The sequence below is a fragment of the Anastrepha obliqua genome, chromosome 3, assembly GCF_027943255.1.
Source record: "Anastrepha obliqua isolate idAnaObli1 chromosome 3, idAnaObli1_1.0, whole genome shotgun sequence".
In the NCBI taxonomy this organism is placed as follows: Eukaryota; Metazoa; Arthropoda; class Insecta; order Diptera; family Tephritidae; genus Anastrepha; species Anastrepha obliqua.
The window spans coordinates 73128421-73152844 of record NC_072894.1 but is presented as its reverse complement, the minus strand read 5'-3'; the positions used below and the strand labels follow the sequence as shown (position 1 = coordinate 73152844).

The window sequence follows — 24424 nt, the reverse complement described above, 5'->3', positions numbered from 1 at the left end:
TAAAATTTTTGTAATTTTAATATAAAAACATATACATATGTACATCTAACATCAATCATCAATCATTTATTCCACATTGAATACTACTCCTTGTGCACACGCTAGCTTTCCGGAATGATTCACTGTGATTGTAGCTCGCTTGCAATATTGTTTCCAGGCATCGGATCCTGATTCTCTTCCACCGCCGGTGTGTTTTTCTCCACCAAAGGCACCGCCTATTTCCGCACCGTTAGTTGTAGTGTTTATATTCACAATACCGCAATCGGATCCCTGCGAGCCGATCCATTTAAATGCATTCGAAATGTTTTCCGTAAATATCGCTGAAGACAGACCTTGGTCTACTTCGTTATTCCAGTCAATCGCCTCTTCAATGGATTTGGCTTTCAGAATGTAAACAATCGGTGCAAAAGTTTCTCGGTGTACTACGGGTGAGTTGTGTGGCAAATCTGTGATAATTGTTGGTTCAGCATATAATCCTTCCTTCTGTATTACTTTACCACCAAACGCAACATTTCCGCCGAGTTTAACTGCTTCGGCAATAGCGGCTTTATAGTTTTCTATATTTTGTTGCGAATGTACGGGACCAACTAAGGTTTTAGGATCTAATTGATGGCCGACTTTAGGCAGGACCTGAAATATATGCAGTATATAAATAGAAAGCCAAGGTAATTAGAAAAAAAGAAATTGTTTTAAATACTAAGTTACATAAATTAAAGTTAGAGAAATGCCTAAGCTTCAAAATAAAAATTATTGGGAAGTATCTTAAGGAGTTGCAATATCAACAAAATGTTATATGATTTTAGGCTACTCTATCTACTTATAGTAACTAGTCAAAGGCCTTCAACTGCTAGTGCTTGAAGTTAAAATTTAAAATTTGTAACTGATTTACTTTTCTAAATAAATAATAATAATAATCCATCCAGTGGACCAGTCATGACACACAGCCACTAATGCTCGAAAAAGGGGTCGAAAATTTTCTCTGCAGAATAATATAGTATCTAATATCCAGCACCCGAATTTATTGTTTATAATTTCTATTATTATATGTTAAGTCGATAATGTTTTCTCTCTCTCCCACTCCCTTTCCTTCTCTATCTCTTCTTTTTTTCTCACTCTCTCTCGATTACAGCATTTAAGATGAAATATATAAATGAAAGCTCTCTCGAAAATGATGGCGATTTTCAAATTATTATTTGTCAACCATTTCCTACATACTTGCTTGTATTTGGCAACCAATTCTGTAACCAGACGATCATACAATTTTTCGTGTGCGATTATCCGACGTGTAGTAGTGCAGCGTTGCCCAGATGTACCAATGCAGCCGAACAAGGCAGCTTCCAATACCATATTGAAATTAGCATCCTGATCGACGATCAAAGCATTATTGCCACCTAGTTCCAGTATAACTTTGCCAAAACGTTTTTGTACTTCCACACCGACATTACGTCCGGTTTCACAACTACCCGTAAACGATACGAGTTTCACCCTTGTGTCGGATACAAGCCTCTGGCCGACATCGGCGCCACCCTGGCAAAGTAACGCAATGGGTGGTAAGTTATTGCGTTTTAAAACTTCAGAAAGGATTTTCATAGTAGCCACAGAGACAAGGGATGTAGTTGGTGCTCCCTTCCAGAGGACGCTGTTTCCGGTGATCTGCGAAACATTTTAGAAATCTTATGTTAGGTATCAGAAGTTCAACAGATATTAATGTAAGGCCGGGTCGAAACTTTCCGAAAGAATAATAGCTTTTATTTAAATGCGAAAACAAATAAAATAGAATCAAAATTTAAAAATACAATCAAACTTTTTCTTTCTTAATCTTGAAATAGTCAGCAGCAGATGCAGATGCAGTCGACATCCAAGGCTTCATTTTTAAAAATGTTTTTATATATTCAAGAAGTATTTTACTACTAAATGTTCCACCACTAATCAAAATTTTTTTTTAAGTAAATTTGTTTTTAATTTTATCTGAGAAAGTAAACTACCCTTGTATTTTAGAAGAATTTGTAGTTCTAGTGGTTAGTTTCATAATGATAAGTCATATTTCGCAGGCACCGAAAGAATTTCAATTTTATATGTAGTAGCAAACCCTTGTTTCTCACCAAAAATATTTTTTTTATTTATAAGGTACTCTCTCAAGTTAAGCTTTCAAATGTACTCTTTAGCATTATGCATTCCATGATCCATCCTAATACATATGCACAGTTATCTGCAAATATGTCTGTTCTAGTAATATTTGTAGACTTACCAACGCAATTGCAGCATTCCAACCAAAAACGGCGTTCGGGAAATTATACGCAGATATTATTCCTACCAAGCCTAACGGACGCCATGCTTCCAATATTGTATGATCAGAACGTTCAGAATTAATCACCTGTCCCGAATATATGCGCGATAGTCCCGCAGCGTAATCACAAATATCAATAAACTCTTGAACCTCTCCCTGTCCTTCACTTAATATTTTTCCAACTTCTAAACTGACGAGTTTTCCCAGGGGCTCTTTATATTTACGCATTTCGTCACCAATTTGTCGAATAATATCTCCACGCACGGGTGGTGGTACCTCACACCATTGCTGGTATGCTTTAACTCCAATTCGTATCGCCTCATCCATCTCTTCAGTGCTACCCATTCGAATATTGGCAATCTTTCGCCCTGTTCCGGGATCTACGGATGTTATTACCTCTCCGGAGCCTTTCCATGTTCCATTGTATACTCCGCAATTGTCTTGTTCTATACCAATATCCTTTAGAAATGAATACTCAGCCGAATCAATTAGATAGTCATTTTTTGATTTGATCGCGGGACTTTTGTGGAAGAAACATGACTGGACAATCAATGCCGTTTGGTTTTGCTTAAATGGCAAACATCTGTTTAAATGCCTTAAAACTGACATGCTGGAAATAAAAAGAAAAATCTTTACATTATTTACAAGGTCTTTCAAATTCGAGCTAAATTTTTACATTCAAATTAAGCACTTAAAAGATCTTCACACAGAGCTCGTATTTCTGCCATGAAAAGGCTCCTCAAAAAAAACCATCTGCCGTTCGGAATCGGCTTAAAGCTGTAGGTCCTCCGTTTGTGGAATAACGTCAAGACGCACACCACAAATAGGAGGAGAAGCTTGGTCAAACACCAAAAAGGGTGTAATTTCTGTGACAAATTTTGCGTGCTGTTCGTGGCAAATTTCGTTAGTTAACAATGGATTGGGGAGCTAAGGAAAATCGCATTGCAGTGATTGCATTAAATAACTGCGGAAAAATGCAAGTGATTTTTACGAATTGCTGAAAAAGTTTTTTGTTTATCGATGAATCGTGTTTCCCAAACGTCTGAAGTGACAGACAGAAAAAGAAGTTTTCGTCCTCGCATAGTACGCACCAGTGCAACTATAAAAGCCATTCGAAGAAGAGTTCGCAGAAATATCCTTAGAGAGCAGAAACATGTGTCCAGGGAAATTAATGTACCGACCAGATCCATGTCAAGACTAATTACAGATGAGATGATCTCAACAGATGCAAGCAGCTTCTTTCGTGGCACGCGGTCAACGTCCATTAAAATATTCTTTTTAACGATGAGACAATTTTCGCTGTTAAAGAAGTTTTTAATAATGAAAACGACACAACCTATACTAATACTTCTAAAGACGCAAAAAATGTTGTTCCAAGAGTTCAGTGTGACCACCATCCATACTCCGTAATGGTTTGGTGGGGGGTGTCTTGTAAAGGCGTTACATTGAGGTGAAATAGGGGTTAGGATCGAGGCAAAAATGTATCAGGATGATGACTTAGAAAGCGTGGTAAAGCAGTTGAGCAGTACTCTCCTCAATGGAGAGCGTTGGATCTTCCAGCAAGATTCCGCTCCAGCCCATAAGGCAAAAGCCACCCAGCAATGGCTAAAAAACAATATGTACATATGAATAAAAAAATAGCAAATTCTATATGTCGATCAGCCATGATATGAATATTTCTTAAATTTATATTGTTTTAATATATGTATGTTGTATCTCTAGAAGGATTGTGCTCTATTTGGGATTACTCTAATCAAAGAGCTATTGAAATATTACATTTAGTTATGCTTCAGATTACGTTCTCGTATCTATAGGTACGTATGTATGTATGCATGCAAGAGCACATTTTTTATCATCTCTGAATGGTGCGATACCTAATCTTGTTATTCTGAGTTAATTTATAACGCAGATATTGTGGTTGACAAAAGTGTTGATTTTGATTGCTTGTGTATTTCATTGTTAGCTGCATGCTTCGTTTTGGATTTCAAACGGTGGAACAAATGCAACAAAATTTAAAAAAGTGCTGAAAATAAGCGAAGAATCCAAGTCAAATTATAGTTCCTTTATTTTCATACGACTAAATGTATTTATTTGTGCCATTATAGATTGGATTCAATATTTTTTTTTTGTATAAATGTTTGTTTTTATTTACGTATTTATATATTTAAGTAATTAAATAAATGGCATTTTTACGATATTTGTAGGAATTTCAACGTACACATTGCTAATTTTTCCTCAAAACTGTAAAAAATTACCGGCACACACCCAATACGACTTCACACAGCACCTTGAGTCCTTATACAGAATGGACAAGAATAGAGTTTTGGGCGAATTTTGATGAATTTTTATATGTACCTCTATACTATATGAATATACATATTTGAGGTCCCAGAGCTATCAATTTTTTTTTGTATAAATTGGCTTTAAAGTTACATTTCTGGCTTTTAGCACTTGTTCATATTTATTATTTGATAAATTTATTGGAATGCATTAGTGCCTGGCTACCATTTGGAAGGACCCAGGTTCGAATACGAAACACCAATTGATAGAAACAAGTTTTTCTAATGGCGATCGCTCCGCGGCAGACGATGGCAAACCTCTGAGTTTATTTTTGCCATGAAAAAACCGTTTATCGTTCGGAGGCGGCGTAAGACTGTAACTTCCTCCATTTGTCGAAAAAATGGTGCAAGTTTCCCTTTTATATATATATTGGGTATGGGAATAAGCTTCCGTTCTTTCTTAGCCAAAGGTACGATTTATTTAAACAATAAAATAATATATGATATAATGTGAGAATGTGAGAATGTGCCATTGGAAGCTATAACTTTACTCTATCTTTCAGGCAGCATACAGATTCCTCTGACGAAAAATTCGAGTTCTTTTGACTTGATCCATTCATTGAGCCAGTTTACGATAGCCTCGTAAGAAGTAAACCGCTCTCCAATTAGGGCTGACTGCATTGATGGGAACAGATGGTAATCCAAAGGTGCAATGACTAGGGAATACGGTGCAATGTATCATCAATCATGTCTACCGTCCCATTCCAGCCGTTTTTCTTTGAGAGCTCGATGCAAACGTATTAGCTGCAGTCGGTAACGATCGCCAGTGATGGTTTCAGATGGTTTAAGGAATTCATAATAGATGACACCCTTCTGATCCCACCAGATGCACAACTTAACCTTTGAAGCATGAATATTTTTTTTCGCTGTCGATGGACCTGGTCCACCTGGCAGGCTCTAACATTTTTGACGCTTAGGGTTATCATAAGAGATCCATTTTTCATCGCCAGTGACGATGCGAAGCAGAAAACCTTTTCTTTTTTGCCGTTCAAGAGACATCTCACACATCACCAAACGTCTCTCGATATACCTCTCCTTCAATTGGTGTTGCACCCAGTTATCTGCTTTCTGGACCATTCCCATCACGTGCAAACATTTACCGACGGTTGATCTGTCAACATATAACTCTTAAGACATATCATCTAGGGTTCGACATGCGACTTCGTCCAATAATTGTTGTAGTTCAGTATCTTCGAATTTTTTCGGTGCCCCTTCGCAATCTTTATCACTCACGTCAAAATTGCCACGTTGGAAGCGTCGAAACCACTTTACAAGTTGTATTTGATGGAGCGTGATTACAATAAATATTGATCAATATAGGACAAGTTTCAGCTGCACTTTTCTTTCTTTGTCTTTCTTTTTCTTTTCAAACGAATGGCTACTACTGCGATCGAGACCTCACATATGCGCCTTCAAATGACCAGTATATTACTGGACAAAACTGATGCTACCTGGTATGTCCGACTGACTGTCGCAGTTCCTCCTGTCACTAAGCAGAGGGGACTGTAGGCAGCTGATTGGACTGATGACGGTCCACTTTCTATGGGCAAAGCACTTGAAATAGGACGTTTTGTCCTCTAATTACTAATTATAAAATATAATGTAGAAATTCCCATGCGTATTGCTGTCATAATTTTTTGCAACCTCAGTAAACGTCGCTTACGGATTTCCTCCAACTGTTTATTATTATTAATCTTTGTCTTTTCTTCTTCTTTCTAAACAAACCAAAAACACCGAAATATTCCACCAAAATAGTTTCTATGAAGAAAAACCTTTCACAACAATATTGACAGCTGATTGTTAATTTTGAGGCAATCTGCCATATGTGAACGGGTAGATTCATTTTGTGGATTTATTAGTAATTAATGCATATGTGAACGTACTTTAACTCGTAGCCGCGGGGAGCATATTCATATTCATACTCATATTCAAAAAATAAATGCCATGATATTATCTACCAGATTATAATAAAAAAATTCTTTCCAACATTATTTCCGTTTTGTATTAGCATTTTAAGTTCTCAAGCTCTTAAAAAAACACCTGATATAACGCTTTATCGAATTTGAAAACTTAGCGGAGAGCAAGCTAACGCCGCGTCATTGCGAGATGTTTCAATTAAACCGACGGTACCAAACTAAGCTACATTTTCATATATCCTATTTCCTATGTCATCACTTAAGGCTTTCTATAGTCTCAGTCATGCATCAGAAAATCGAGTATTTTTACACAGTTCTTTCGCAAAACAACACACACTTGTACCACAAAACGTATTATTCATTATTATATTTTACTTATGTATAGCTGAACTTACGTTACGAATAAAAGAATTTTTATGCAAAATGAAAAAAAAGCTGTGTCAGAAGCCGGACCGTTTGCGCTCACTTTTCTCTTAAAACTGAATGCAGTGTAAGTTTCTACCCTACTCAATGGACCTTTTTATGATAAGCTATTCTCAGTTGCTGTTATCAGTACGATGATAACAAATGTTTTTAACAAACAAATCGTGCGGATCTATATACACATTATTGTATATATATGTATACATATACGAGTATATACTTTATTATTATTACCCGGTAGTAAATTGGTTTTTGTCAAAAATAACGAATACTGTAACTGTACTGAATAGTAACAATCACCAAGAAATAAAGAATTGAAAATTATTTGTAATGAGAGTGCAATATTATGTACAAATTGCATCATTTACTCGTATTCATTGATCATTTTGAAGTTTAACGGTAAAGCACTACTCATTAACACGGAATCTGCCATAAAAATAATTCCGTTAAACACGCAAATTTTGCTTAACCATTTCATTTAATGTTTATGAACATGGGACTCTATTTTTTATAAATTTGGACTTTACTTTTGAAAAGCCCATCTCTATTACTTTGCAATCCATCTCCCAAATGTAAATTTAAAATTTAATCCATTCACAAGAAGCAGACAAAGTTTGTTAACGCTTTCCAATTTCGAATGCATTTTCGAATTTGGAAACAGCTTTAGTAAAATTGATAATGTCAACCACTACTGAATTCAACACGACCACATCCTCTTCATTAAAAACTCACTCCTTACATACATATAATATTATAATTATAATTGTACGAGTATATATGTATATATATATAATTGCCGCGTACACCCTTTTATGGGTGTTTGGCCGAGCTCCTCCTCCTATTTGTGGCGTGCGTCCTAAAGTTGTTCCACAAATGGAGGGAATGCAGTTTCAAGCCGACTCCGAAAGGGCAGATATTTTTATGAGAAGCCTTTTCACGGCAGAAATACACTCGGAGGTTTGCCATTGCCTGCCAAGGATCGACCGCCTATTAGAAAAATGTTTTTCTTAATTTTGGTGTTTCACCGAGATTCGAAACGACGTTCTCTCTGTGAATTCCGAATGGTAGTCACGTACCAACCCATTCGGATCTGGATCTGACTTACAATGCTGAGTACGAATATTTCAAAGGTTAAGGATATTTTATGTACCACTCGCCACACAATTTCAACTCCGATTTTACTCGTTTACAAATCGTATGTTGCGCTTATTATAGAACTATAATTTACTTAAAATGTCAAACACCTCTGCTATCGGTGTTTAGTGCTGTGTAGTATTATCTTTTTTTTGAAATATTTAAATAATTCAATTCCGTTATGCACAAGTACGCGGGTACAAAAATGTTGGATGTTTTATTTATTACTATATATATATTAATCTACCAAACTGCAGCATTGTGCTTTCAAAAAAGTCAGCCTGGCGTATTTGAAAGTAAGCCCCTGTGTGACAGCCTCCTTAATACAGTATATCGATGGGCAATATAATAATGGACGATAAATGCGTAAATGTGCCGCTTATTCACAGACAATCAGCCATTGACAGTATTGGTAGGCAATTCTTCATAATATATGCAAATATTTATCCTCATATATATTGCCTTTATGAGCAATGAACGAGCTACAAACGTTTACCTGCACACAAATGTTTTTTTTTTATTTTCTGTACTGACGTCACTCAATTCCGCCAAATCAATCAACAAACCTTTGTATGCTCTATATTGAGCCTGTAATGAATTCTCGCATAGTAAGTTCGCTATAGCTGCTTTTTCTAAGGGGGAATGTTAAGGTGCCCTGCTTCCTTTTTTTTATTTATTTGTTTACATTCTCATTGAATTAAGGGTATTCGAAAAACCAAATTGGAAAAACAAAATACATACATGTAAATCTTGTTGTTACTCAACTAAAGTGGCGTCTTATGAATTCGACTTGGAGGTTTCTGAATTACCTTCTTCTTGATTAGCGCGATAATCACATAACCCTTTCAATACGGATTTTTTTTTAAGGGGAAAAAATATTTAACCATGAAAAGTTATTACTAGTGATCTAAATAGTATGTCCTCTTGTATAAATAAAGAAATTATTTCTAGGAATTGAGAAAATGTCCTGGGAAAACATTGTCCCACCCGTAATGAACAGTGGGACACACGTGTCTCAATAGTACCTATAAACGTAAACTATTAAATTAAGGACTCGGTGATATCCTTCTTTATTTTCATTTATTGAATTCATTTAGTTCCTTTTACAAGGTAACAAACAGTATTTTGAATCAAAGTTTATGTATATGAAATTAGCTTGTGTGATATTTGGCAAAACAGGCCTTGCATAAAGGAATATTGCAAGAAGAACATATAGTTTTCGTACGTTGTTCTTTCTTCTTATCGGCGCAACTTCTGCAACGACGTCGAGTTGTCTCCTCTATTGGAAGATGCTCTCCAACTCCGGATAAAAATTTTGATCGGTGAGAGAGCCGGCCGCTTGTACTACGACGTTTAACTTTTGCGCGATCTTTTCCATATGCCAAAAGCTGTTCTGATAATTCTACGAGAAAGGAAATCAATGGAACCTTTGTATGCCGAGTTTCATCAAAAGTGATCCAAGAATTAGAAACGCAAACCATAAGAAGCTTTTGAAAAACTCTTTTCCACCATTTCCCAGATTTTCTATTTGGATCGTAGAGAGATGAAAATTGATCTGAAAGGTCTACTCCGCCCATATATTTATTATAAAATGCAATAGCTTCTGCGCATGGAACAGCTAATTTCTCTCCTTGTCTATTGGTTCTTTGTACGGTTGTCATCTTATCAGTATGGCAATTTCTGATCAGTAAAACTTCTTTGGTGTCTTGCCATTTACAGACCAAACACCCTTTATTGTTAAATTTGAAGACGTAGGCACTTCTTCCCATTTTTGGTCCATCAGAACTTGGTAATAGCTTCCTATTCTTCATAATGGTGCCTACTAAACCAAACTCCAAAGATTGTGCTAAATGTACGGTAGTAAAAAACCGATCACAGCAAATTAATGCCATTGGATTCGATATTGTTGCACACAATTTTTTTACAACTCGTTCTCCAAGAGTACCCTCTGCTTGAACCTGTTCCTTCCCAGAATAAATATCAATATCATAGCTGTACCCAGTTATGGAATCACATCTTTCCCAAATTTTAATTCCTCTTTTGATAGGCTTCATTGGGTTGTATTGTTTCAAAGTAGACCTTCCTTTGAATTTTGCCATAGCTTCGTCAATCGATTGATAAACGCAATCAGTGAAGAGATTTTTTAAAAGTATATTTTTGGCAAGACACCATTTCATCAATATAATAAGTTTTAGTAGCATCTGATGGCTTCATTAGATCAGTGACATAAAGTTTTGATGACAGAAGGAAAAACCGATCTCGGCTGATGCAGTCTTCATAGCCATGTTGCCCAAAGATTGATTTTGTGACCAATACATATGCATGTGGGGTAGTTGGTTATATGACATGACCATGTATACACCGACAACGATCATCATTTAGTATTGATCAGTTGGTTGTACTAAGGCTTTTCCCTTCTCAGATGTAGAAGCATTTCGGTTACTATTGTTTATTTTATTGTTAAGTATTTCGATTCGCTTATTTGTGCAGTCGGCAATTTGTATAAACAAGCTTCTTGGGAAAATCTTGAAAAAGATATCGAGTTCTCTTGAACTTCTATCAATTTTAGCAAGAATGGTCGGCATTTGCAAAGCCGAAATAGTTTTTCTGGGAATGAAATTGGAATTATTGTTGTCCCATACTAAGTGTTCTGGGACTGGTTCTTGCATCTCCTCAACACGTTGCACTGGCAAAGTAAGGTCATAATCTAAGTCCGAATCACTTTCGTACGAACTTTCATCTGAATAATTTGGGTCAATAACTCTATCATCGTCGAAGTCACTGCAGCTCTCAGAATCACTCTCTTCTAATAAGCTTCGTATTACGTCTTCATCATTTATTCGTAAACGCTTTCTATCCCGGGTTGTGTCGCTGGTTGAAAAAAGTTGAAAATTGTAATTGTTTAATATGATACTGTTGGGACACATGCATCCCAATGGCAAGCTCTGCTGGGACACATATGTCCCAGATTTAGATTATGATCTATATCATATACAGTTTTAACACTATCAATTCCTCAAATGTTTATTTTTATTCGCACGATATTACCTGTCCATGTTTCCACCAATTTCATAAAAAAATCACACTCAGTAGATCTATAATTGTTGTTTTTCCACTTACTGACCTAGCACGTGCTACGATTTAACTACGACTACTACGACAAAACATGTGTAGAGAAGAATACAAAGTATAACGGGTCATATGGAGCATAATTGATGATAAATCTCGTAAAAAACTGATGGGAAGAAAATACACAGCGATGCAAAGAAATATTTGGCATGTAGTAAAACGAAAACACTCATTGGGACGTATGTGTCCCGTTAGTATTGAAAGGGTTAAGCGATTTTAACCGAGTTTAACAAAGCGCGCCAGTCATTTCTTTCTCGAGCTAACCGGCACTAGTTGGACACACCAAGTGAAGCCATGTCCTTCTACAACTGATCTTTCCAACACCGAGTAGGCCTTCCTCTTCCTCTGCTACAACCAGCAGTCATCACCAACATGCAAAGGTCCAAAAATCTTTAGTTAATTCTGATTAAAATTATAGTGTGAGAGATTAGTGAACAGCTACATAGTTCGTTTATTGGATGGTTTTGTTAGTAAAAGGCGGATCGCACGCGACAAATACTGTTGTGCTCATCATATTGTTCCAGAATTTTAATGCTGCAATGATTGTTTTAAGTCTTCACTTTAAAAGTTTCATTATTTTTTATTTACAGTAGTATTAACTATCATTTTTCGACAATGTTGCCATCGAGAATTGCCCTAACTCACTTATATTATAAGAATTAAGTCTAGTTGTCAATACGCATTAGATGCACTTCATTCCTGAGATAATTCCGAATTAAGTCTAGTTGTCAATCCACATGAAGTGCAGCTAACTTCATTCCTGAGATAATTCCGAATTAAGTCATTTATTCCGATTAACGCCACCGTCTGTCTAGGCTATAACAGTGGTGGAAGCGATCAAATTGTCTTCAGATGTAGCATACACTCAGCAGGGCATCTTCGTTCACAAATCCTCGTTCATTTTTTTACCCCATTTCTTCATCAGCGTTTTTCGCCATCCTGCTGCCTTTTGTTGAAAAATTGAAGAAATATATTAATAAAATCTTCGCTAAAAAATGAAGCAAAATCTTAATTTTAGTTACTTTTTTTCAAATTTATAAAATTCAAAAGCAAAATACATATATAAACGAGAAGAAAGATGTCAAAGTGAACTACAGGGAAATTCAGGAATAAGCTTGCGAATTACGCGTCGTGAGAACGTAGCATTAGCCAAAGCGACTCATAAACTATCGAAAAAAGATTGATATTGGATACATTGATGATCAGAAAAATACCATCATTGCCATTTTAATGCATCAGTATTTGGCGAGTACTATTTTTGGATTTATTTTGCTACGCCCACTTGTTTTTAGTAAAATAATGTTTTAGTAAGCTATAATGAACGATAATCAGTTCTACTATAGCGAAACGACCCGGAGTTATAATCGGCGACGGATTGCCACGCTACCAGCATTATATAAATATAATATTTATGCCTGTAGGTATGCAGCGAGTTTTCTTTCTTGTTTGTCATTTTATTTGGCAAGATAAGATATAGAAATTAACAATTGCACTTAAAATTAAATGAACTAATTAAAAAATAAAATTGAGTAATTTTCTACCGCTTCTCGCTCACTTGTCGTTAAGCCTCTTGTGTAATTTAGAAAATTTGTGTTTGTTGACACTTTTGTTGTTTTCAACACTCCAATGCAGTTCTTCCTATTTTTCGACAGACACCTTTGGTATGTGCCAAGGTGGATTTATTAAGGTGACAGCATTCACCCAGCTGAATTTTTCGCCGTAGGTATGGCTTACGTCAAAATGATATGCTTTGTTTGTATGTATTGGTATGTTTGCATTCGTATGTTTACATTTGATTACTGATTTTGACGTGATGCTTGGACCAAACGCAACAACAAATACATGTAGGGTTTTACTTATCTGTGTTTGCTGTCACCTGTAATAAATTCGCCTTGGTATGAGCTTAACAGGCTGTCAATTATGTAGTGGAGTGAGTGCTTGAGCGTACTGGCGGGGTTGCTATATCAAATTAGAATTTTTATGGTACCATTAAAAATAATAGAATATCGACCACAGAAAAATGCAAAATAATATCTTCCTTCTTCTTTTTCTTCATTGGTGCGATAACCGCTTACGCGATTTTGGCCGAGCGTTTCTTTCTCGTGCTAACCGGCGCCAGTTGAACACACCAAGTGAAGCCAAGTCCTTCTCCCCCTGATCTTACCAACGCAGAGGAAACCTTCCTCTTCCTCTGCTGCCACCAGCTGATACCGCATTGAATACTTTCCCAGTCGGAGGAAAATAATGTATCGGTTCTCGGAGCGCGACACCTTCTGTATACTGACACCGCAAGAATAATAGACTACCAGGCTTGGCCATCTGAAGCAAAATTGTGAGAATAACTTTGGCTGACACGTCAACGGTGATTCCGCCACAGAATTCTGCCCGCTCATATGACACTTACACAATCACCAATCAGTCATCGTTCAGATGACTTTTTTCGCGTATCACCCCCACAATATCAGTTTTTTGGGGATTCTGCTGTTTCCGTGGCGCCGCAATCTGATGACGGATTCTTATAGAACTCGACAAAAGAAAACGAAATGAATGAAACATACACGCATATGATGTTTTAATTTTGGGTTCAATGGTTTTAACACGGAAAGAAGTTCTACGCAAAAATACTGCGGATTGCGTAGCCGGAGTTGGACTGATGAGGGTTATTTTTTTTGAAGCGCGGCCGAAGGCCTCCCACGCGAAAAGGAGTTCTACGCAAAAATACTGTGGATTGCGTAGCCGGAGTTGGACTGATGAGGGTTATTTTTTTGAAGCGCGGCCGAAGGCCGCCCACGCGAAAAGGAGTTCTACGCAAAAATACTGTGTTAATTAATTTAATTTTAATTACTTTATTATTTTTTGAGATACGCTTAATATCATTGTTATTAAGTTTGAATGAGTTGTATGTTTTTATTTTCAAAATTATTTCTCAACTTAAAATTAGAGCAAAAAATACTGCAGTTTTACAATGAACCTTCTACTGAACATCTCTGCATACGAACTTCGTTTTTATTTCAGGTGTATGGCAACACAAAATTTCGCTAAATTAGAGAACTTTAACATTAAATTACTTGAAAACTAAGCGAGATATCAAAAAATTTTACTTTTTCATTTCGTTTTCTTTTGTCGAGTTCTATAAGAATCCGCCATTAAATTGCGGCGCCACGGAAACAGCAGTATTGCCAGTTTTTTCATAAACGGGGCCGGCTTACGTCAGCAAATCAACAGATTCCTTTAAAATCGCTGGTAGCCAGTTAACGGTCTTATGTTGGCCACACCTCTGCATTCTGTAAATCATGACCATACCGTGCTTAAAGTATCGATTTGTGAAGTGCATAATTTTATGTTAATTATAATTAATCGATCGTCCAAAGCTCATACCTAATCTAAGAGCTTTTTCTGCATCAAGTACTGCAGCAGTATTTATATAATGTAATTATATTTAAAAGCGTAGATGATTTTGAAAGTTAGATGAGTACGTCATAAAATGGTGACCGTAGGAGACGTTTATATTGTATCCGCCGCGCGTACAGCTATTGGTAATTAAAACGATTTATAAATACAAATAGTTTCTTGAAATTTCTTTATTGAATTAAAGGAAGCTTCAATGGATCACTTTCTAAACTGAAAGCCTCGGATCTAGGTAGTATAGTTATTAAAGAAGTGTTGAAGAGAAGCAATGTTGCGAACGGTGATGTGGACGAAGTCATTATCGGCCAAGTGAGTTTTGATAAAGCGTATAATTGTAGCAAAATGTTTTAATCATGCTAATATAATATATCACTTGCCTTTTCAAATAATTTCTTAGAGTCTTACAGCTGGGCAGGGACAAAACCCTACAAGGCAAGCGGCACTTCAAGCTGGTCTTTCTATAAGTACTCCCGCTTATAATATAAATATGCTTTGCGGTTCTGGTTTAAAGTGTGTTAAAAGTTTTTTTTTTGTGTTTTGAGTTATTGTTCATATTACGATATTTTCCAGAACTGTTGCATTGGGCTTCCAATCTATACGTTGTGGAGATTCTAAAATTGTTATTTGTGGGGGCCAAGAAAGTATGTCCATGGCACCACACGCCATTCATTTACGAAATGGTATTAAAATGGGCCCTGGGACGATGGTAGACACAATGACATATGATGGACTCACCGATGCTATGCATAATATTCATATGGGCGTCACCGCCGAAAACTTAGTGAAACAGTATAATATAACACGCAGTGAACAAGATGAATATGCCGTTCGTTCACAGAACTTAGCGGAAAGTGCCCAAAAAAATGGTTTCTTCGATAAAGAGATAGTACCCGTTGAGTTGAAGACGCGTGCCGGAATACAAATTTTTGATAAAGATGAGTACATCAAAGTTGGCACCACAAATGACTCACTGAAAAAACTAAAACCCTGTTTTGTTGATGTAATGAAAATATTTTTACTTTAAATACTAAATATTAAAGCACTCATGTATTTGTATAGAATGGGACCGTAACGCCCGGAAATGCTTCAGGCATTAACGACGCTGCTGCATTGGTATTGTTAATGTCAGGCGAAGAGATGAAGAAACGATCTATAAAACCTATGGCTAAAATTGTGGCGTGGGCGCAAACTGGAGTAGAACCTGATGTAATGGGTATTGGTCCCGTATCTGCTGTGGAAGCTGTGGTATGTATACAATTTTTTTAATAAGTCGGTGGGTCCATTTGTTAGTTTACGTTTACTTTTTCGTATAGCTGCTTAAAGCTGGATGGTCGAAGGAAGAAGTAGATTTGTTTGAATTGAATGAAGCATTTGCGGGCCAATCAATTGCAGTATTAAAGGGTTTAAATGTAAACGCTGACAAAGTGAATGTTAATGGTGGCGCTATTGCCTTGGGCCATCCGATAGGCGCCTCGGGTTGCAGAATTTTGGTCACTTTAATATATGCATTAGAAAGGTTAAATTTAAAAAAAGGTATCGCGTCCTTATGCATTGGCGGTGGCATGGGTATCGCTATGGCTATTGAGCGTATTTAGAGATAATGAAATGCATTCATACACCTATAAATTTTGCATTTCTATGTATGTACATCTACATTTTATATAATCATCTAAACATATTTTCAAATGCAAATGTTGACAAAAGCTAAAGGTTGGTTTAATGTCAAGTGTTATAACAATATAAATGCAAATATACTGTCAGTGTCAAAAGAAAGTGTACGCCACCACGTTGACAAGTTGTGACTATTGATTTATTATTTTTCAATTCAATTCAAGAACAATTATTGACAATGTAATCTAAATAAATGCATAACGTAAATAGTATAATAGCATTGAAGCAAACATAAAATAATCAGATCATGAGACGTTTATAATAGAAATACCTGTTGGAAATAAAAACAGTATTTCGCAAATATACAAAAAATATAGGATACTTCTTTTATGATGAAATATTTTTCAACAAAAAAAAAAAAATCCCAACGGTAGAAATGTAGAGTACAATGAAGGGTAACGTAATAAAGGCATAATTTCACGCAGTCCAAATATAAAGATAAACAAGCAGAAAAATTGAAAATGCTCTTGAGAAATGGGCAGGATATACAAAGATGAGAAATAAATAACGCAAGGAAATGAAATAAATACAGAGGGGCAAAAACAAATTTTAAAAATTTCAAAAAACTAGTTTTATGCAAAGAAGCAACAAAAAATAGATTGTAGGTATAAAAGTTAAGCGTGGAGTATGACAATAATATAATTGCAAATATATCAAATATTTTATATAAAGCAAAGAAGAAATTAATAAGTAAATTGAGAATGTGAAACCAGGTAAAATATCATTTACGGGTGGTGTATTTCCAAACTCACTGAAAGAGTCAGTGATAACTCCGGTCCAGAAGGTAAATCGAACAAAAAGAGCTGGAGAATTTACGCCCAATAATACATTTAAAACTAATGAAAAAATTTTGTGAAACATACTGACATAAAGGGACAAATTTATTTACAAGAGCATAATTCAAGAAGTGATTCTACCATTTGCTGAGCAGAGTATGCACTTCGGTGGCTTTTTATTCAAGATAATGACCCAAGGCACTGCTCAATTTTAATACATGAATGGTTTCTAAAAAATAATGTTAAAATTATTAGTTAGCCAAGCCAGTCCAACCGACTGAAACCACATTAAAAACCTTTTAAGAGATTTAAAGAAGCGAATCGGGAAGGAAACATTCAAAAATATAAATTTATGCAAAGAATCAGAGAAGTACGGCCGTTCCCACGACAGTCGGTTCTACGTTACCGAAACGACCCGGATTTATATCTGGCCAAGGACTGTCACTCCAGCAGCATTCCCCGTATGTAAGTATGGGAAATGTTTATGCTGCTACAACAACAACAAGAAGTACGGCCAAACGGCTACCGTAGCCGAATGGGTACGCGCGTGATTACCTTTCAGATAAAGCAAATTTTTTCGGAATTTATATGGAAAAAGACATATAAAAATGTTCCAAAAGATCAATGCGAACACTTGAAACTTGCCATCTTATTATACCAAAATTCAATGAGCTATAAATTAGATAACCCGGATTTCAGGTGATATAACTATTAAAAACAAACAAGCTCTTGATTTTTGACTTCACAATAGAATGATATGTATGTATGTTATTGCTCGATTAACGTCGCCATTATTCCATTAATAATATTTTTACAACAGTCCGGTTTACATTATCAATACAAAACAATTACAAATGTAGCTTCAATAAAATGCATCCAAGTCAAAGTATTGCATATATTTATATTAAAATTAACTTGATATATTCCTAAAACTAAATTTACAATATGAAATGTATTTTGAGCTTGTATCGTTAAAGTAAATTTCAGCTTCGATCTCTTCTTTTACTACTTAGTATTTTTTCAACTTTATCTTTGTACTGGAACTTTCTCAAAAATATCAATAGATCGTAGCATTAATTCCATTGCAACCTTCCCGGATAATATACCATTCAGCTCCATGTAATTCCATACAGACCCCATAAAAATGCAAAACAATAAAACCCCTGATATAGAAAATTTTAAAATTATGTACAATGTTCTAAATCCTGTTGGTGCCGAATATTCTAAGAAAACCACTAAAATGAATGCGAAAATAACAGCAACACTGTAGTAAAATATGCGATCAATATTTAATTGATCTAAAGACATCTCACATAAAGATATCGATTCATGCAATGCCGCAATGCGTCTCGATATGAGACACTCGTCAGCTTTTACAGAAGTCTCGTAAGATTGATCGCCATTTCGCTCTATATTATTCATAAGAGTGTTAACAGCATAACAACTATCTGCAGCAACAGAATGTCTACGGGAATCACTTAAATATAACTTAGCTAATACTGCTTCATGGTCTGAATAGCTGAAATTATGGCCGGGTACTCGCTCGGTTAATGGCAGTCTATAGTCAATGATGGATAGGTGGGTGTTTTCAGAACTACGAGCGAATATGTGATCAATATGCACTCCCAGCGATTTATTTCCGTCGGTGTTTGCAGGAGTATACGAATTTTTGTAGAATTCATTTGTTACAATGTTTTCCGAAGTGCAACAATCTTGCATTTTTGAAATATACAGGAGAACCCTGTAAGAATACAGAAAAACTACAATTAATACAAGTGGTGAAATATAATACAAACAAGTCAATACTAAATTCTATAATTTCTGCTTTAACCATTATTGGCAATACATATATATTTTATTTTTTATTTACTTGTATGTTAAATCATGAGGTTGAGCATTTAAGTCCCCAGCAAGCACTTGCAAAGTCGAATCACCTCTCGTTGCACGTATGAACTGTGCAGTGTCAAAGGCCTGAATAACACGATGAGTTTTGTAATCGTCATGGTTGTTGCTATATTCTGCATGTAACTAAACATTATTCCATAAACAGAAATTTTTTGTTGTATTTTTTAGTTTTATAAGAGAGTTAATATACATTTTTTAATAATCAACTTAAAAAATGTTGAGTTTATTATAAAGCCGTTCAGAAAGAAAAAAATATCAATATACCTAAACATAACAAGTGGTATTACTAAAATAGTATTTAATAAGGGTATATTTCAAAAGCAAAACGGTAGTCCCTTCAGAACAACTTTGATGGGTTAGACTTAAATATATATCTTACATGGGTGTTATACAGATGCACAACGTGCTTGTCAACTAGTATCCTACATAATCCAACACCTTTGCCTCCAAACCAATCTGCATGCTGAATCCGATGAAAATAACCATTAACACTCCACGAGTGAAAAAATGAACTTAAAATGGGATATTTAGACAATACCAGCAAACCAGAACCAATAACACCGCTAGAATAAAAATAAATAATATAAAATAAAAAATTAATTAAACCATAATTTAATGATTTTTACTTTACCTGTAGAAATAGTGAGCAAAAGGCAAAATCTGCTCGGTGGCCTTTTTTAAAGCCTCGCAATCTTTTCGAGACCAAACTTCCTGCAAGGACACTATATCATATTTGCCTGAACTAAGTTCTAGGCCAATAGCCGTGATTCGGGCTTCCCGATCCTTGGATATAAATGGGAAGGGAATTCCCCTAAGAAGAAAGTGAAGAGGATAAAACCAATATTTACTTTGTTATCTGATAGATTTTATTAACACCTTGAGATAATTTTCCTATATAGCAGATATTTAAAGAAGCGGAGAGGAACTGGGTCAAAGCACCTGGTAATGGTGCTTCAAAAAATGATTGTAAATTTTATTCTAGCATGGTTATCTACTGCACTTCCTTGTAGGTGACAGTATTTAAGCGCAAATTTCTTTCTTGCTTAGGCGTAGGCACCAGCATTTTTGTGCAGAAGTTCTTTCTGCATAGGCAGCCTTAATTAGTTTGTTGGATTTTTCTTTCCTTTCTCCGCAATAACCGTTTGACGGATAAATGATTGTATAGTTAGTAATAAATAATAAAGATACTTGTAAACAAAAGCGTGATCGCTTCGTGCGAACGTGCAAAGCATTAATTTCAGCCACCTATCCGCACATAATAGTCGAAACGAATACGATACATTTCTTTATAATCTATTATTTATATATTGATTTATAACATCTCAATCTAACTTTTTTCAATTGTAATATTAAATAATAGAAGTAATTTAAAAAAAAGTGTGATCTTAAAAAATGTTAATTTCGGCTTACCCATTCCGAATTAATAAGTAAAACACAAACGACCATAAAGGAAAGCCAACCCAACGTTTTTTCTGTGATTAAATTGTAATTCAGTTTTAAAAAAGCTGTTGGTGATCGGTTTGGGTGCATATACGTTCGGAATGTTCCCATCTTCTTCGTCCAACTTTTAAGTGAAAAAAACCTTAATATCCAAATAGAATAATATCTTACCAAACATTGAGAGTCAGAATACTTAGATTTAGTAACATTTTCAAGAAAATTAGAGAATTCTATATTCTGCCACATATTAGAAGCAGAAACTATTTATCAACTCAAAACTAGGTCTGCGACAACCACATCGATGGTTGTAAAATTTCAATATTTTTGCGATAACATTATTTGTTCAAAACGCCGATTTTTGTTGGCCGATATTTTTTTAAATTCGATACCTACTAATAATACGTTCACATATGCATTAAACACCTATAAATCCAGCAAATTAATAACCCGTTCACATATGGCAGATTACCTGCAAAATTGGCAATCAGCTGTCAATACTACTTTGAGAAGTTTTTCTTTATAGAAATTATTTTGGTGGAATATTCGGTGTTTTGGTTTCTTTAATTATTATTAACGATATGGAGAAATCACAAGGAGAAGGAATAGCTAATTTAATTGCGCAATTGGCTGCTAATAATAAACAGTTGGATGACATCCGTATGCCACGTTTACTGAGGTTGCAAAAAATTATGGCTATGGATATTCTATATTAGGGATATTCTATATTACATTTTATAATAAGTAATAAGAGGACGAAACGTTTATGGGCATACGATTTTTTCTGAAACAATAGCAGACACGATGAAACTAATGAATTTTCACCACCGTTCCGTATTATCGTAGATCTTTGTTTCATCACGTCAGCTGATACGGGCGTACATTTCCGTTCAAGTGTGTGAGCACCTTTAGACGTCAACAACCTAAGAAGGTTCTTAAACCGCACAAACTGGATATAGTCTTGCTGTAAATAATTATTAAATAAGTTGGAGGAATAAGTAGGAACGAGGATGTAGAAACAAAATGGTGCGGAAGTTCAAGTTGGATTCTGGATGAATCATCACTTTAACCAACCAACCAACCCATTGAATTAAGAGACTTTGTAGTATTCACAAGTCATGCCCGATGCCACAACGCTAACTTAATCGCCGCCGACCAAATAGTTGAATGTGCAGCCCATATAAAAATGTACAGTTTTAAAAAAGACAATGTTGTCGTGAAATAAAGTAAGAAGGCAAGGTAAAAAATTTTGTGTAAATTGCTTTTGATAAATTTATAAATCGCTGAGTGGTTTTCGTTGTTTTAAAATAAAAATTAAATCTTATGCCCATAGAAAATATGTATTTCTTTTGTACGTATAATTTTTAAAGCGTGTGAAGTTTTTCAGTTACTAATCCTTCTTCGCCTTTCAATAGTAGCAATAATAACACTTTGGAAAACATTTTGTCAATGAGCACAATGTAAATGAAAACTCACTATCGTTGATCGTGTACGTGGGTAAATGAAAAATTTTGGATTGTTCCGTAGAAATGCATTAGCTGATTTCTGTCTTAGCACACAGTGTTACATTTCAAAATCATTTACAAAATAAACTTAGATTAAAATAGATTTAATTCTTATTAAAATATCTTAAAAAAATGGTCATTATAGGTAAATATTGGTTGTTGGTTTTTGATTTTGGTTTATTAAACAATGAAAAATTGTAACTGATAATCCGGATGTGTGTAAAAGTATGTAGGCATAAATGTGAACGGCAACATTGTGTCGATACAACCAAAGACAAACCCACAGAAACCGATGTATTGTGTAAATATGTAACACGAAAGCAGCTATTTTTTACGAGCACAAGTTTTACTCAATTTTGTGTATCTTGCGGGCAAGAGACAGGGATGACGATAGGGTCAGTGGCTGGCATCATAACACAGATGTCCTGCGATAAAAAAAACAAAACGCTTAAAATATCTAGTTCGATGAATTGGACCGACTACATTGGTCATCGAAAATGCAAATTTTAAACTTCTCACCCTTTCATGACATACTACTTGATTTCTATTTTTAATATTGAATAAAACATCAGCCAGATACAATTAATCCTTCTGTATATACATATCATAATTTTTATTCAATAAAATAGAGCACCACCATGCTGGCATTGGTAGACGTTACTTTTCGCAATTCTCTGACACATATACACTCAACATTCTTCATTCATTCGGTCTAAATTGGGTTGAATTGAGTTATAATCCCGTTTTTTATATAAATCGATTGGAGATAGTTTTTTTATACTTCGTATAATCTTATATAAAACGTTTTACAATGTTAATGCTCCAGAGGTTTGCACGAGTTCAATTATTCACGATTTTTTAGATCTAGACTTATCGAAGTCAATATTCTATAATAGATTGAAGTTCTATTTAGTGTGTAATAATTTATCATAATGTTGTTGGAATTTATCCTTAGGCGTATTTAAATAAAGTATATTTTGAAATTTTTCTTAATGTTTGTACTATTTAACTCTAAACATTAATAAATAGATTGAAGCAAGTGAATTCATGTGTCATTTTTGACTTACGATTACTCAACAAGGATGATAGAATACGAGATTACTTATCTAATATATATCATATATGCAAAAAAAATACATTTGGAGGTAAACATGGAGCACTTCGTTTTCATCAGTTTGTTTAATTTAAACGTGACAAATCTTCAAATTACAATATTGAAAAGAGTGAATATTTACAAATAAGTAATTTTCTTTCCTTTTTTTAGTATTCTAACTCATGATGTCAGCCGGTGGTCAAATCGCGAAAAATAAAGCGGCTTTTGGAAGGCGCCACCTTTAGCTTCTGTATACCGTGACCTATCACCACATATCAATTTGCGATGTTCTACCCAAGGTGGATTTATTATTTTTTATTTTTATTAAATCCACCTTGGTCCAACCGCATGTGGACCAATTATCGTAGATATAGTTTTTACCTTGGCATTTCACTGCATAACTTTTCTTAAAAAACTTCCTCCACTCCTTACATTTTCAAGGAAAAGAAAATTTAGTTTAAAAAAATAATGTGGGTAAATTAGCGCTACCTTTATTGACTAATAATAGGATTAGAAAAACACTTCGTTTCTGAATTTCTCTTTTCATTTTATAATGTTGCCATTTAGACCGAATCAAAATTTGCGTTTAAGAAATCAGTTCCCAAATTCCTTTTGACCAGTATAATCTTATTTTCTTCCATTTATGATGTTTATCTAAAACATTAACCGGTTCAATCAGGGAAATATACCACAGCATTGACTTGATGAACAAAACTGACAGATAAATCGTATTTTGAGGTACGGTTGAATATACGGGACTTACTGGGGCTGCAGCCCTTGGTCGGGAAGAACCCGAGTCATTCCGGTAACGTAGAATCGGCTGTCATGGGAACGTAAAACGGCATTCATCGGGAGACCCTCAACATCTTCCTAAACTCCCAACCACCGAATGTCGTTATCGAAGTCCAACCAGCACCTGCCTTACGAGACCCGCGTAACTTGACCCAATTACGTTCTGTATTGTTCTATTGTAGTTTGTTTGTTTTTTAAGAGTAATAGAAGCCCCGCTATTGTAGGGCATATCACCAGGTTCAAGCAGGTGTCTGCAGGGGTGAAACCTGCGGTAACATCCTAACAGGAATTGCTTGCTGAGCAATTTGTTATGCTCCATTACTGGGAGCATTCGTGCCTCGTTGTGAAGGTGTTGAACGGGGGACATCAGGAGGCAACCGGTCGCTGTCCGAATGGCAGTATTTTGGCATGTCTGTAGCTTTATCCACTGCGTGTTACTAGTTCCAGGCGACCAGACAGGTGCAGCATAGTTCAGAACCGGCCGACCGATTGCCTTAAACGTCGATAGCAACAGTTCTTTGTCTTTGCCCCAAGTGCTGCCGGCAAGCGATTTGGGGACCTTGTTGCGATTTTGGACTTTAGTGGCTATTGCGGTTGTGTACGCTGAGA

At 35.4% G+C, this 24424-nt stretch overlaps 3 protein-coding genes across 3 annotated transcripts; 1 reads left to right on the top strand and 2 right to left on the bottom strand.

The window, feature by feature from the left end:
* Window positions 1-7018, bottom strand: LOC129242426 (putative aldehyde dehydrogenase family 7 member A1 homolog). The gene is made up of 4 exons (XM_054879054.1): window positions 6938-7018; window positions 2249-2897; window positions 1216-1653; window positions 1-630 (listed from the first exon to the last, which is right to left on the bottom strand). The coding sequence occupies exons 2-4, from the start codon at window positions 2894-2896 to the stop codon at window positions 67-69; spliced, it is 1650 nt and encodes a 549-aa protein (XP_054735029.1). The 5' UTR covers window position 2897; window positions 6938-7018; the 3' UTR covers window positions 1-66.
* Window positions 7019-14602: 7584 nt separating this feature from the next.
* LOC129240644 (acetyl-CoA acetyltransferase, cytosolic) lies at window positions 14603-16621 on the top strand. Its single transcript, XM_054876570.1, has 6 exons — window positions 14603-14764; window positions 14824-14945; window positions 15034-15146; window positions 15207-15636; window positions 15696-15881; window positions 15950-16621. Exons 1-6 carry the CDS (start codon window positions 14713-14715, stop codon window positions 16229-16231), a joined length of 1185 nt encoding a protein of 394 aa, XP_054732545.1. The 5' UTR covers window positions 14603-14712; the 3' UTR covers window positions 16232-16621.
* A 1091-nt stretch (window positions 16622-17712) lies between these two features.
* Window positions 17713-20725, bottom strand: LOC129240643 (putative neutral sphingomyelinase). Its single transcript, XM_054876569.1, has 5 exons — window positions 20600-20725; window positions 19620-19799; window positions 19368-19551; window positions 18954-19111; window positions 17713-18824 (listed from the first exon to the last, which is right to left on the bottom strand). The coding sequence occupies exons 1-5, from the start codon at window positions 20635-20637 to the stop codon at window positions 18110-18112; spliced, it is 1275 nt and encodes a 424-aa protein (XP_054732544.1). The 5' UTR covers window positions 20638-20725; the 3' UTR covers window positions 17713-18109.
* Window positions 20726-24424: the final 3699 nt, after the last annotated feature.

Excerpts from the sequence above, each read along its gene's own strand:
- LOC129240643 (XM_054876569.1), bottom strand. The coding sequence starts at position 20,637 with ATGTTACTAAATCTAAGTATTCTGACTCTCAATGTTTG. Across the intron at positions 19,800-20,599 it reads ATTCTGACTCTCAATGTTTG|GGGAATTCCCTTCCCATTTA; the intron begins GTAAGATATTAT and ends CTTTCTTCTTAG. Across the intron at positions 19,552-19,619 it reads TTTGCTCACTATTTCTACAG|CGGTGTTATTGGTTCTGGTT; the intron begins GTAAAGTAAAAA and ends TTTTTATTCTAG.
- LOC129240644 (XM_054876570.1), top strand. The coding sequence starts at position 14,713 with ATGGTGACCGTAGGAGACGTTTATATTGTATCCGCCGCGCGTACAGCT. Across the intron at positions 14,765-14,823 it reads CGCCGCGCGTACAGCTATTG|GAAGCTTCAATGGATCACTT; the intron begins GTAATTAAAACG and ends ATTGAATTAAAG. Across the intron at positions 15,882-15,949 it reads TATCTGCTGTGGAAGCTGTG|CTGCTTAAAGCTGGATGGTC; the intron begins GTATGTATACAA and ends TTTTTCGTATAG.
- LOC129242426 (XM_054879054.1), bottom strand. The coding sequence starts at position 2,896 with ATGTCAGTTTTAAGGCATTTAAACAGATGTTTGCCATTTAAGCAAAAC. Across the intron at positions 1,654-2,248 it reads GGAATGCTGCAATTGCGTTG|ATCACCGGAAACAGCGTCCT; the intron begins GTAAGTCTACAA and ends AATGTTTCGCAG. Across the intron at positions 631-1,215 it reads TGGTTGCCAAATACAAGCAA|GTCCTGCCTAAAGTCGGCCA; the intron begins GTATGTAGGAAA and ends CATATATTTCAG.